Source organism: Emys orbicularis, chromosome 3, assembly GCF_028017835.1.
Source record: "Emys orbicularis isolate rEmyOrb1 chromosome 3, rEmyOrb1.hap1, whole genome shotgun sequence".
In the NCBI taxonomy this organism is placed as follows: domain Eukaryota; kingdom Metazoa; phylum Chordata; order Testudines; family Emydidae; genus Emys; species Emys orbicularis.
In genome coordinates, this window is record NC_088685.1 from 149,100,910 (window position 1) to 149,113,308 (window position 12,399).

The window sequence follows — 12,399 nt, forward strand, 5'->3', positions numbered from 1 at the left end:
TAAGCTAATAACCTGCTTTGTTTCCCATACAGGTTTTCTCAGGTTTTGGAAGTAATAGAGTACTTGGTCACTAACTCCTCACCTGAAGGACGGTTGTATGCTTAAACTTGGAAAGCTCTACGTTGAGGTTCTTCAGCTCTCTTAATTCCCAGATTCTCTTTCCCAGAAGAAATGGACCCTGGTTGTGAGAGGCATCCAAGTCAATAATGTGACAACGATAACATTGAAAGTCTGCTGGAGAAGAATCGCTAATTCTTATAAGAAGTGTTTTGGTTTTTTTTCATCCCTTATAAAACAGACCAGACCACCTCAAAATCTGCAAACAAAATGCCAGCTAAGACACCCATCTACCTGAAAGCTGCCAATAATAAGAAAGGGAAGAAATTCAAATTAAGGGATATTTTGTCTCCTGATATGATCAGTCCACCACTTGGTGACTTTCGCCACACCATACACATTGGGAAAGAGGGACAACATGATGTTTTTGGGGACATCTCATTTCTGCAAGGAAATTATGAGTTGTTGCCTGGGAATGAGGGAACACCAAGAGTTGGTCAGTTTGGTGGACATAATGAGTTCTTAAGGGCAAACAGCACCTGTGACTCCATGTTTACAGAAACTCCTTCACCCGTGCTCAAAAATGCCATCTCGCTTCCTGCCATTGGTGGTTCTCAAGCCCTTGTGTTGCCCTTATTGTCACCAGTGACATTTAATTCAAAGCGGGACTCCTTTGGGCCATCAAAGAATGCAAGGCTTAGTTGTGAGCCAGTAATGGAAGAAAAATTGCAGGAGAAAAGCAAACAGTTGGAGAATGGGGAAATGTACAAAGATGACATCCTATGGGAGCCGAATGGTTCTGGGTCGCATTATATTAATGGCAGAGAGAGTCATTCATCCAGCCTTTCTGAACAATGCACTGATTGGCAAACAGTTGACTTACTTGATGACAGTCATCTCTCATGTGAACTAACCAAGGCAGAGACTAAGTCAGAAGAATCCCTTTCAGATCTTGCAGGCTCGCTACTTTCATTGCAGCTTGACCTGGGACCCTCACTTCTGGATGAGGTCCTCAATGTAATGGACAAAAATAAATCCTAGGACTGTTGTACTTTTTTGCCTCTTTGTAAATGATACATTTAAAAAAAACAACTGAAGAATATATATATTAAAAGAGCAGCTGTATTTGCAGTTGTTTGGGTTTTCTAAAAATCTTTAAAAATATTTTTTTATGTTTTTCATGGGGTTTTTTTTTAGTATGGTAAACATCTCGTAGCAAGAGGATACATTTTAATAAAAGTTTTCAGCAACCATACAAATGTCTTTCAAATACCAGTATTAGTTATCAAAAAATTAAGAAATGTTGTTTGGGGATAATAATACTACTTGTGACCATTAGCTTAACTGACCTTCAGTGGCTTTTGAGTAATCAATCTGTAAGCATCAGACTAGAGACTTATGAGGTGAAGAATAAATATTAATTATTTCTACATTGCTTTACATCTAAGATTCTTTCTAGAATCTTAAATTGTTTAAATTAGTACCATTTCTTTTAGCTGCACTGTAACTAGTTTTTCAGTGTTAAACAATTGTTCTGTGTTCAAATATGAACAACTTGGGGTTATTCAATTTAAATATGGGTCAGAGCCTCAGGTGCTAAGGATCTGGCCCTATATCTATAGATCAGATCATAGACCATATGTTGTAAACACAGGTAACATAAGCAAAATATTACTGTATTTAAATTATTTTAAAAGTTAAAATATATATTTTTGTGCTTATTTAGCTTTTTTTTTTTTTTTTTTTTTTTTTTTACTGCAGAGTCTAAATTTACAGATAGAGTATCATCAAAGTAGTTGCTTGACTTCATTGGCGGTCCTCTGTAAACTGCATTTTTGAGTGTTTGAAAAAATATGTATTGATAACTTAGCTTTTTCCTTCATTTACTACCAGAAATGCTTAAACTTGCAACTGATTGTCACCTTTTAAAGAAGGCACTGATTACTCACCGTGTGTAAAGAGACTGTGCTGCAATGTGATGTTTTGGGAAATGTGGATCCTTAACTACACTACATACATAAATTGCATAGATACTCTGAGCAATACAATAAAGAATAAATGTTTGAATTCCCCTGTCTCTTTGTGATTAAATACATAGCTCTCACATGAAATATTGGGCCTGGAGGGTGGTGAAGCACTGGAATGCGTTACCTAGGGAGGTGGTGGAGTCTCCTTCCTTGGAGGTTTTTAAGACCCAGCTTGACAAAGCCCTGGCTGGGATGATTTAGTTGGGAATTGGTCCTGCTTTGAGCAGGGGGTTGGACTAGATGACCTCCTGAGGTCCCTTCCAACCCTGATATTCTATGATTTAGGCTTGTCAGTTTTGGATGGGTGTATTCCTGGAGATTTCATCACATGACATCTCTAATTAAAGATTAATCTTTAATTCCTGGAGACTCCAGGACAATCCTGGAGGATTGGCAACCTGAGGGCTGATTGTCCACTGCATGGAGCAACATTAGTGGAAAATGAGTCATGCAGGAGACAGAGTCAGCCCCATTATCTTAATTAAAGGTTAGTCTCTCCAAAGTTAAAAGTAGATAGAAGTTTTACTAAAAGGTCAAGTCTTTCTAAGCTAATTAAAAGAAAACTAATGCAGATGAAAAGAGTTTTTAATTGCAGCTGAGGGGTGAGGTTCTATCCTCCACCCAGCTCCCTTTGTGCTGGATAAAAGGGCCAGAGAAGTATAAAGGCGCCTTAAACACCCATATTCAGATGGGGAGAATTCCTCCAGTACAGACACAGCCATAAAGTTTCCTTTTGAGGACTTCATTGCAAGCTCTAGCCCCCCTGTAAGGGTTTGAGTTTGGGGGAGGAAGGGTACATCAGGTGGGGTTGAAGTGTATGGTGCTGCACGGATTCTGGTTGCTGTGTGTGTGTGTGTGAGAGAGAATTGTGGCAGGGAGAAAGCACAGAAACCAAAATTTTGCAAATGAAACTTGATAATTTTGGATAAACAAATGGTTCCTCTTCAAAACCTACAGAACCAAAATAACTTTCTGGGGGTTTTTTGTGGGTGGGTGTTGGTGGCTTAAACTAGTTCTAATTACTACTGCGTGGAATCAAACCCTTTTGCCTAGACCGATTGTTGGACTTCAATTAGGCCCTACCCAACTCCCAGTTGGATAAAGGACTCCATGAGCCTATTCAGGGCCCATTATGGAGAGGCATTCTTCCCTGAGCTGACTGAGGGAAAAAGCTTCAAAAGGACTACAGTTCAAGAATAAGATTGGGCTATTCTCTTCCCTATTGGACTGTTTCTGAAAATTAGCCTGAGGAGCCATTGAGGCTGGTCTTTTGCCTTTGGCTCCCTTAGCACTGATGATGGACTGAATTCTGAGGATTTTCTTTTAAACCCATGTTTTTCCTTTTGTGCAAACTTTGAGATTCAACAGGAGTTGCCCCGCGAGGACTGAGTAAAATGGAGAGTCTGATCATCTCCTGCAGAACAAACTGGGAACAGGAGCTCTGCGGCTGTATTACATTTGTATGGGGAACTTTGTGGGACTAGTTGGGGAGAATGCATGTACCACCACCCATACTTTGGAGGCTTACAGAGATTCCTGGTGGAGTTGGGATTATGATGAGGTGCTTACCCCAGGCAGCCTGAGTAGAGGGAAAGAGCCAACTAACCCTGTGATAGGCTCCAGGTGGGGGAGAGTCAGGGCTAATATGCTTTTAATTGATGATGAAGCACAGCTGGATGAGGGGAAGGCTTGCAGTCACTCTGAGTTTAGAGAAGAAAAAGAAGAAACCAGGGGGAGCATAGAGGCTCTGGGATCCTGGCCATAGGTGCTGACTCCATGGGTGCTCCAGGGCTCAGCCGATTAGCTCCTCCCAGTGCCTCCTGCCCACCACAATCAGCTATTCAGGGGCATGCAGGAGATGCTGGGGGGAGGGTGCAAAGTGAGGGCAGGGTAGAACGAGGTGGGGTGGGTGCAGGAAGAGGCAGGGTGGGGCTTTGGGGAAGGGATGGAGTGGGGTTGGGGGTTGAGCACCCCCCAGGAAATGACAAAAGTCAGTGTCTGTGATCCTGGCTCTGAGGTAGGGGCATGCATCTCGAGGAGGATGGAGAAGGATTCCAATCAAGACAAAGTAGGAAGTAGCCCAGAGAAACTGCAGCAAGGTTTGAGAAAGTGCAGATCTTCACTGCTTCCTGTATGATCCCTGGGCTGGAACATGGGTTCCCCTACCTGCCAGTGGGGAAATGGCACAGGCTGGGTAGTGGAACAGAAGATTGGCTGAGACAGATGGCCTAGTGGGATTTCGATACCCCAGAAGCAGAGGACTGTAGTGACCTGGCTGGAGGGCTAAGCCACAAAGAACACCCTGACTCATGCAGAGAGAGAAAGAGGCTGTGGCTCACATGAATGCGTGACAGAAGAGGGGATTAGACCTGGAAGAAGCTAGTCCCCACAGGCAGTTAGAAGGCGGTGCCCCAGGGAGGAGTGACTCCCATCACAGGAAGGATGGGGGGGAAATATGCAGCCAATGGTTCGGTAGTAGGTGAGATCCCCACATGAAGGAAGGGAGGGTCTGCTGGCATGATCACACTGAGGAAAAACCTTTCCTCTAATGGGCATAAAGGCTAAAATCCTGACCCCATTGAAGTCGATGCGAGTTTTACCATAGGCTTCAATGAGGCCAGGATTTCACATAAACACTGTTGTTATAAGATGCTTCTCTAGAACTGACCTCAGGAATATATATTGTATCTGTCTTCCAGGAAATAGTGATAGAGCCCATGGATGATACAAATATTTTATCACCCTCAAAAAGTCCATTAAGGATCTCTACTAATTCCAGCCATGCTACAAGTTTAGTTTTTAAAACAGTTCTTTCCTAGTTTCAGAGTGGTAGCCATGTTAGTCTGCATCAGCAAAAACAACGGGGAGTCCTTGTGGCACTTCAGAGACAAACAAATGTATTTGGGCATAAGCTTTTGTGGGCTAAAACCCACTTCATCAGATGCATGCTTTTCTTTCCTACACTCCCACCCCCTAAATCTGCTACTGAATCTGCCTGTGCTCCTTTTTCTACGGTACTTAAATGCCCCCTTTACTGTAGTAGTTGAGCACCTGATAATCTTTGATGTACTTCTGACAGCACCTGTGTGAAATGAGGCAGTGCTATTATCCCCGTTTGTACAGAGAGGGAACTGAGGCCCAGAGAGGCTATGTGACTTGCCCAAGGTCACACAGGAAATCTGTTGGAGCAAGGACTTGGTCCCTGAGCTCTCAAGTCCTAGGCTAGTGCCCTAACCACAGGCCATCCTTCTTACCCCATCATGGCTATTCTGGAAAGTTCTTCCAGGCTACATACTGAGAGTCTCCCATTTGTAGCCTGGCAGTGTGGGAAGGGGAAAAGCCAGTTTATTATACAGAGAAGAGAGACCACAACATTGTGGAACCTCTCATGAACTCAGTAGTTCTAATCTTTCCACCTACCAGTTGACTCAGCACTAGTGTGTTTGAAAGTTATGGGGAATATGGAAGAAGGATTTTGAGTTTCTATAACAGACTTGCTCTTTCTCTGTGTAGGGCAGCTTCACACAAAACCAGGATTTGCAACCTTTCCAGAGCTTGCATTTGATCAGAAGTGTGATTTCTTTGTATAAATAAAAATTGTGAGGCAGTTGGATCACGCTCTTTAAGAAAAATCAGCCTCTTATGCTGCTTTTAAGGTAATGTGGTTTTTAGAAAGTTGTTTTTCACTCCAGGTTAAGCTTTCAACTAGTCTTACTACTGACTTAGCCTTTTATGTTTCATGTTCTTTTAATAAATCCCTTGCCCATTTTGCTGAACACTCAACGCATTTTGTTTAAACAGCTATGTACAGTGCTTAATTTGTGCCAGGGCTGAATCTCAGCACCTCTAGGCTTGGCAGTTCATAGCCCCGGCACCTCTGGCTGTGTCAGTTATGAAAGTAAAAAATATTACTTGAGCCCTGGCACCTCTTTCATTACAAATTAGGCACATAGCCAGTGCCCAATCTTAACCATCCGTTCTTTTTATTTGATCTCGTAATTAGACTGCTGAATGAGTGATATGGCCTAGAGACACTGTCGTGGAGTAGACTGATCTAAAGCCGCAACCTTGATTGCAGGCAGAAAGGATGGTGAGGATGGAAATGTCTTCAAATGCACATTTGCAACTGAAGCAGAAGGTAAAGGAAGTTAATGGCAAAATAAGTTGCATCATGTATAAATGTTGCTTTTTTCCAAGTTCCCCCAGCATGAAAGTTTCCCTAATAGCACATGCTGGATCTGTGAATAAGCTTAGGTTTGCCAAGCATACATGTAAGATTTACAGCACATTTAAAAATCGAACTGGATTCAGATCGAACGTAATTTTTAAAATGCACACTTCTGTAAAACACCTCTGTTTTACCCAGCTCTGTCTAGCCTCATCTGACATTGTAGCTGTCACAATATGCATTGTCACAGAATCATAGAATATCAGGGTCATCTAGTCCAACCCCCTGCTCAAAGCAGGACCAATCCCCAACTAAATCGTTCCAGCCAGGGCTTTGTCAAGCCTGACCTTAAAAACCTCTAAGGAAGGAGATTCCACCACCTCCCTAGGTAACCCATTCCAATGCTTCACCACCCTCCTAGTGAAAAAGTTTTTCCTAATATCCAACCTAAACTTCCCCCACTGCAACTTGAGACCATTACTCCTTGTTCTGTCATCTGCTACCACTGAGAACAGTCTAGATCCATCCTCTTTGGAACCCCCTTTCAGGTAGTTGAAAGCAGCTATCAAATCCCCCCTCATTCTTCTCTTCTGCAGACTAAACAATCCCAGTTCCCTCAGCCTCTCCTCATAAGTCATGTGCTCCAGCCCCCTAATCATTTTTGTTGCCCTCCGCTGGACTCTTTCCAATTTTTCCACATCCTTCTTGCCGTGTGGGGCCTAAAACTGGACACAGTACTCCAGATGAGGCCTCACCGATGTTGAATAGAGAGGAATGATCACGTCCCTCAATCTGCTGGCAATGTCCCTACTTATATAGCCCAAAATGCCATTAGCCTTCTTGGCAACAAGGGCACACTGTTGACTCATATCCAGCTTCTCGTCCACTGTAACCCTTAGGTCCTTTTCTGCAGAACTGCTGCCTAGCCATTTGGTCCCTAGTCTGTAACAGTGAATGGGATTCTTCCGTCCTAAGTGCAGGACTCTGCACTTGTCCTTATTGAACCTCATCAGATTTCTTTTGGCCCAATCCTCTAATTTGTCTAGGTCCCTCTGTATCCTATCTCTACCCTCCAGCATATCTACCACTCCTCCCAGTTTAGTGTCATCTGCAAACTTGCTGAGAGTGCAGTTTACACCATCCTCCAGATAATTAATGAAGATATTGAACAAAACCGACCCCAGGACCGACCCTTGGGGCACTCCGCTTGATAGTGATTGTCAGTGATGTTTGAACTCGTACTGCTCCATTTTAATGTTTGGTACGTAGAGGGCCTGATTTTCCATTGCTCGGCTCTGCCCCTTGTGTAGCCACTGATACCGGTACAAAATGGATGTTGAGAACTACCATTTTTTATTTAGTAAGTGACTGGCAAAAAAAGACATTTAACAGAACAGGGTAATGCAGAACTGGGCCCAGAGAATCTAGAAAACTATTACTGCAGTGATGGATGACTCAAGGTACGCGTCACACTAGATCTGAGCAGAGAATTAGCTTCATAGTCTTTCTACTATTTGCATTGGTAGGTGTCAGTAAAGTAGTTTGGCTGCAGGGGTTAGGATTGGGAAGATTTACTCTAGCATGTGCTGGAAGCTATCACTAGGTGAGAAGAATGTGATGCAACATTTAGGTTTTAAATCCAGCTGCTAACACGAGTTAAAAGCAGAGCTGCTGTGTCTTCACTGATACTGTAACCTGGTTTGGCTAACCTGAGTTTAAAACACCTCCCTTCCCCCATCCCCTGTTTTTTTTTTTGGGGGGGGGGGGGAGTGTAGACCTAGCCAAAGAAATACAACACACTTTGGCAGCTGGGATGTGAGTTGGTTCAAGGGCATATGTCACTGCTGGAGTATGTGAGGTAGGTTAGTAAGGCTTTGTCTACACTGGCAAGTTTCTGCGCAGTAAAGCAGCTTTGAGCGGTGTAACTCCTGAGGTATACACACCACCAAGCCACTTAGTGCGCAGAAACTGCACAGTTGCAGTGCTGTAAAAAAACAAAAAACAAAAAAAAACACCCCAAGAGGGCGTACAGCTTTCTGCGCCGGGGCTACAGCGCTGTGGTGCCAGTGTAGACATCCCACAATGGCTGTTCTCGCCTCTCTGGTCATCGGTTTAAACTCTAGTGCCCTGCCCTCAGGTGACCAACCATGAGCCCCACCCCTTAAATTCCTTGGGAATTCGGAAAATCCCCTTCCCATTTCCTCAGTGACGTGTGGAGTGGTCTCAGCGCATCTTTCCAGGTGACCATGCCTGCTCCATGCACCAGGCAATCCCCCACTTGGAGCAATGCCGAGCTGCTGGACCTCATCAGCATTTGGGGAGAGGAGGCTGTCCAGTTCCAGCTGCGCTCCAGCCATAGGAATTATGATACCTATGGACAGATTTCACGATGCATGACAGAAAGGGGCCATGACCGGGACACACTGCAGTGCAGGGTCAAAGTGAAGGAGCTGTGGAATGCCTACGACAAGGCGCGGGAGGCAAAACGCCGCTCTGATGCTGTGCCCGCGAGCTGTCAGTTCTACAAAGAGCTGGACATGATACTCGGTGGCGACCCCGTGTCCACTGCGAAGGCCACTGTGGATATTTCAGTGGCTCGCGTGCCAGTCGAGAGTGGACCGAGCCAGGAGGAGGAAATCTTGGATGAGGATGGGGAAGGGGACACAGAGGCAGAGCACGACTCAGAGGTCAGAGATACATGCAGCCAGGAGCTCTTCTCTACCCCGGAGAAGGCTAGCCAATCACAGCTGTCGGAGCTTGGCAAAGTGCAAACAGGAGAGGAGGCCCCTGTTAAGTGGCTTTGATTTTGGAAATCGCTGAATTGAATTGTTAGGGACAGAAGGGTTGCAGAAATCAGGCTTGTGTCTGTATGATGCACGTACCACCACATGCCTAGACTGAGTGGCGGAACTGGGTGTTGATTGACTCCCTCACTTCACAGGAATCTGCCTCAGAGATCTCCACAAAACTCTCATGGAGATACTGGGCAATCCACTGCCGCAGGCTCTTTGGCAGAGCTGCTTTGTTTCTTGCCCCATTAAGTGTAACTTTTCCGCACCAATCTGCCATCACTGGAGAGGGGACCATTGCTGCACACAGGTGAGCCGCATAAGGGCCAGGGTGGAAGCCACAGTCTAGGAGAAGATCCTCCCTTGATTCCCTGCTCACCCTCAGCAGCGAGATGTCTTCCATAATGAACACAGCCTGTTGAAAATGTGGGGACAGGAATGATTATAAGTTCTCCCCCCCCCGCCCCCCGCCCCCCCCCCAGTGCTAGCTCTCCCCAAGAGCCACTTGCCCAGTGGACAGTATGGTCCTGGAACACTGATTTCCCCTGCCCCTGCAGTTACTCACCATTTTGGGGATCTTGTGGCTCATGTGTACTTGCCTGGGGTCAGTCAGTTAGTGACAGGTATGTGAAAAGTGGCTGTGTTTTAAATCAGTGGGCAAACAATACTGCTTCTGTAAAATGTTGCATTTTGGCTTCACAGATATGACCTTGGGAGCCCAGCCTCCCTCTTTGTTATCGCAGGCTGAACAGTTGCACAGAATTAGAAAGCAGCCACGAAGCACTAAAGAGGACTTTCTGCATGAGGTTTTTCGGCTGTGGAGTGCATCATGACAAGAATTGAAGGAGTGGCGGGACAGCAAGAACAGGGACCGAAAGGAGAACGTGGTGTGCCAGAACGAAGCCACGTAGTGGCTTTTAAACATTATGGAGTGCCACGTGGACACACTCCAGGCTCTACTAGCACTGCAAACAGAGCAGCTCCATGCCTCTGTTGGAAAACTCTTTCCCATGCACCCCCCAGATACTGCCAACATACTTTTATCAACCTCCTGGCTCCAGTCTGTACCCGCTGCATTCCACTCCTGCCCCATCACAGTCCAGCTCTGCGGACTCCCAGTGCACTCTACACCCATCCCTCTGCAATTTAGCCCTGCTGAAGTACAGTACCCACTGCACTGTACTCCAAAGGACAAGGTTGCATATGATACCTGAACATATACAAATCTTTGACTGTTCCGGGACCCCACCTCCTCCTGGGACTCTCCCTTCATCCATCCCCCACAGTGCTGATGTGGTTTTTTTGTTTGTCTCTCTCCTCCAGTTGTTGTTTTTCAATAAAATAATTGTTTTGCTTTGAAAGCAATCTTTATTCCTGTGGCGGGGCGAGACTCACCAGCGCAGCGCCTCCTGCTGGTTGTCGAGGGACTTAGCTTTTTTCCAGCTCTGGAGCGCCCTCTGCCGACTGATGTCTCACCTGCCACTGGCCCCCGTGTCCCTCCCAGACCCTGGTGCCCCTCTATGTCAGGGTCCTGCCCCCAGCAGTAACCCACAGTTTGGGTCTCCCCACCCCAGGGAACCCCCAACCTACTATCCCCACCTTGACTCAGTGGCTACTGCCAGTCATCATCTAGCCCCCGCTCCCTGGGGCAGACGGCAGTCTACAAACCACTCATCATTGGCAAGGGGCGTTGGACCAGCTGCCTCTACCTATATCTGGGCTGCCCCTCTGCAGCCCCAGTACCTTTGTGGGCCCTTAACTCAGCCTGCAGCCTGGGGCTTTGCTAGGCTGGAGCTCCCCAGCTCCCTCTGCCCTTCCTCAACGCTGCTTCACGTCAGGTATCCTGCTCCGCTCCCAGGCAGCCAGGGCCTTCTCTGGCCCTTCTCTCTCAAGGAAGCTAGAGAGAGTGTCTGTCTCAGTCTCTGACCCTCAGCCCTCTTATAGGCCCCCTGCTGTGCCCTTCTAATAGCCCTGGTCTCTGGCTGTTTAAATTCAGCCTCCAGGCACTAAGCCTCAGCAGTCCAGCCCTGCGTGAAGCTTTCATCCTTCCCTTCACAAATATTATGCAGTGTATAGCACACAGCTATAAGCATAGGAATATTATCATCGGCCAGGTCCAGCCTCCCATATAAGCAGCACCAGCGGGTCTTTAAACGGCCAAAAGCACACTCCACAGTCATTCTGCACTTGCTCAGCCTGTTGTTGAACCGCTCCTTGCTGCTGTCAAGTTGCCCAGTGTATGGCTTCATAAGCCACGGCATTAAGGGGTAGACAGGGTCTCCCAGGATCACAATGGGCATTTCGACTTCCCCTACAGTGATCTTTGGGTCCGGGAAGAAAGTCCCTGCTTGCAGCTTCCTGAACAGGCCAATGTTCCGAAATATGCGTGCGTCAGACACCTTTCTGGACCAGCCTATGTCAATGTCCGTGAAACGCCCACGGTGAGCCACAGGCGCCTGGAGAACCATAGAGAAATACCCCTTTTGATTAATGTACTCCGTGGTTAGATGGTCTGGTGCTAGAATTGGAATATGGGTGCCATCTATTGCCCCTCCGCAGTTAGGGAAGCCCATTTGTGCAAAGCCATCCACAATGTCACACACGTTGCCCAGAGTCACGGTCTTTCAGAGCATGATTAGATTAACGGCCTTGCACACTTCCATCAACACGAGTCCAACAGTTGACTTTCCCACTCTGAACTGGTTAGCGACTGATTGGTAGCAGTCTGGAGTAGCCAGTTTCCACAGTGCAATCACCATGCGCTTTTCCAACGACAGGGCAGCTCTCATTCTCGTGCCCTTGTGCCGCAGGGCTGGGGCGAGCTCATCACACAGTCCCATGAATGTGGCTTTCCTCATCCGAAAGTTCTGCAGCCACTGCTTGTCATCCCAGACATGCATCACGATATGATCCCACCACACAGTGCTTGTTTCCTGAGCCCAAAAGCGGTGTTACACTGTGGTCAGCATCTCCATGAATGCCACAAGCAATCTCGTGCTGTAGCTACTACACATGGTGAGATCAATGTTGAACTCCTCTTGCCTTTGTAGTTTAAGGTATAACTCCTCTGCCACTCATGACTTGTTAGTGAGAGCGAGCAGCATATTGGTCAACAGTGCGGGATCCATTCCTGCAGACCGAAGAGGCAGAGCGCGCAGTACACAAACCATTGAAAGATGGTACCAAATGTGGACGGAAGCACAGGGATTGCTGGGATGCAAAGCAATGCATCACGAGGCATTGGAACAGGACCCAGGATGCCCCGCGACCCCCTCCGCCTTCCCACAACTCTTAGCTACAGAAGCGGAAGAGATGCTCTGTGGGATAGCTGCCCAGAGTGCACCGCTCCGAATACCGC

The 12,399-nt window shown here is 46.7% G+C and overlaps 1 protein-coding gene across 1 annotated transcript; it reads left to right on the plus strand.

Moving 5' to 3' along the window:
• The first annotated feature begins 327 nt into the window (after window positions 1–327).
• Window positions 328–1,098, plus strand: CDC42EP3 (CDC42 effector protein 3). Its single transcript, XM_065401905.1, has one exon. It carries the CDS (start codon window positions 328–330, stop codon window positions 1,096–1,098), a length of 771 nt encoding a protein of 256 aa, XP_065257977.1.
• Window positions 1,099–12,399: the final 11,301 nt, after the last annotated feature.

Excerpts from the sequence above, each read along its gene's own strand:
- CDC42EP3 (XM_065401905.1), top strand. The coding sequence starts at position 328 with ATGCCAGCTAAGACACCCATCTACCTGAAAGCTGCCAATAATAAGAAA.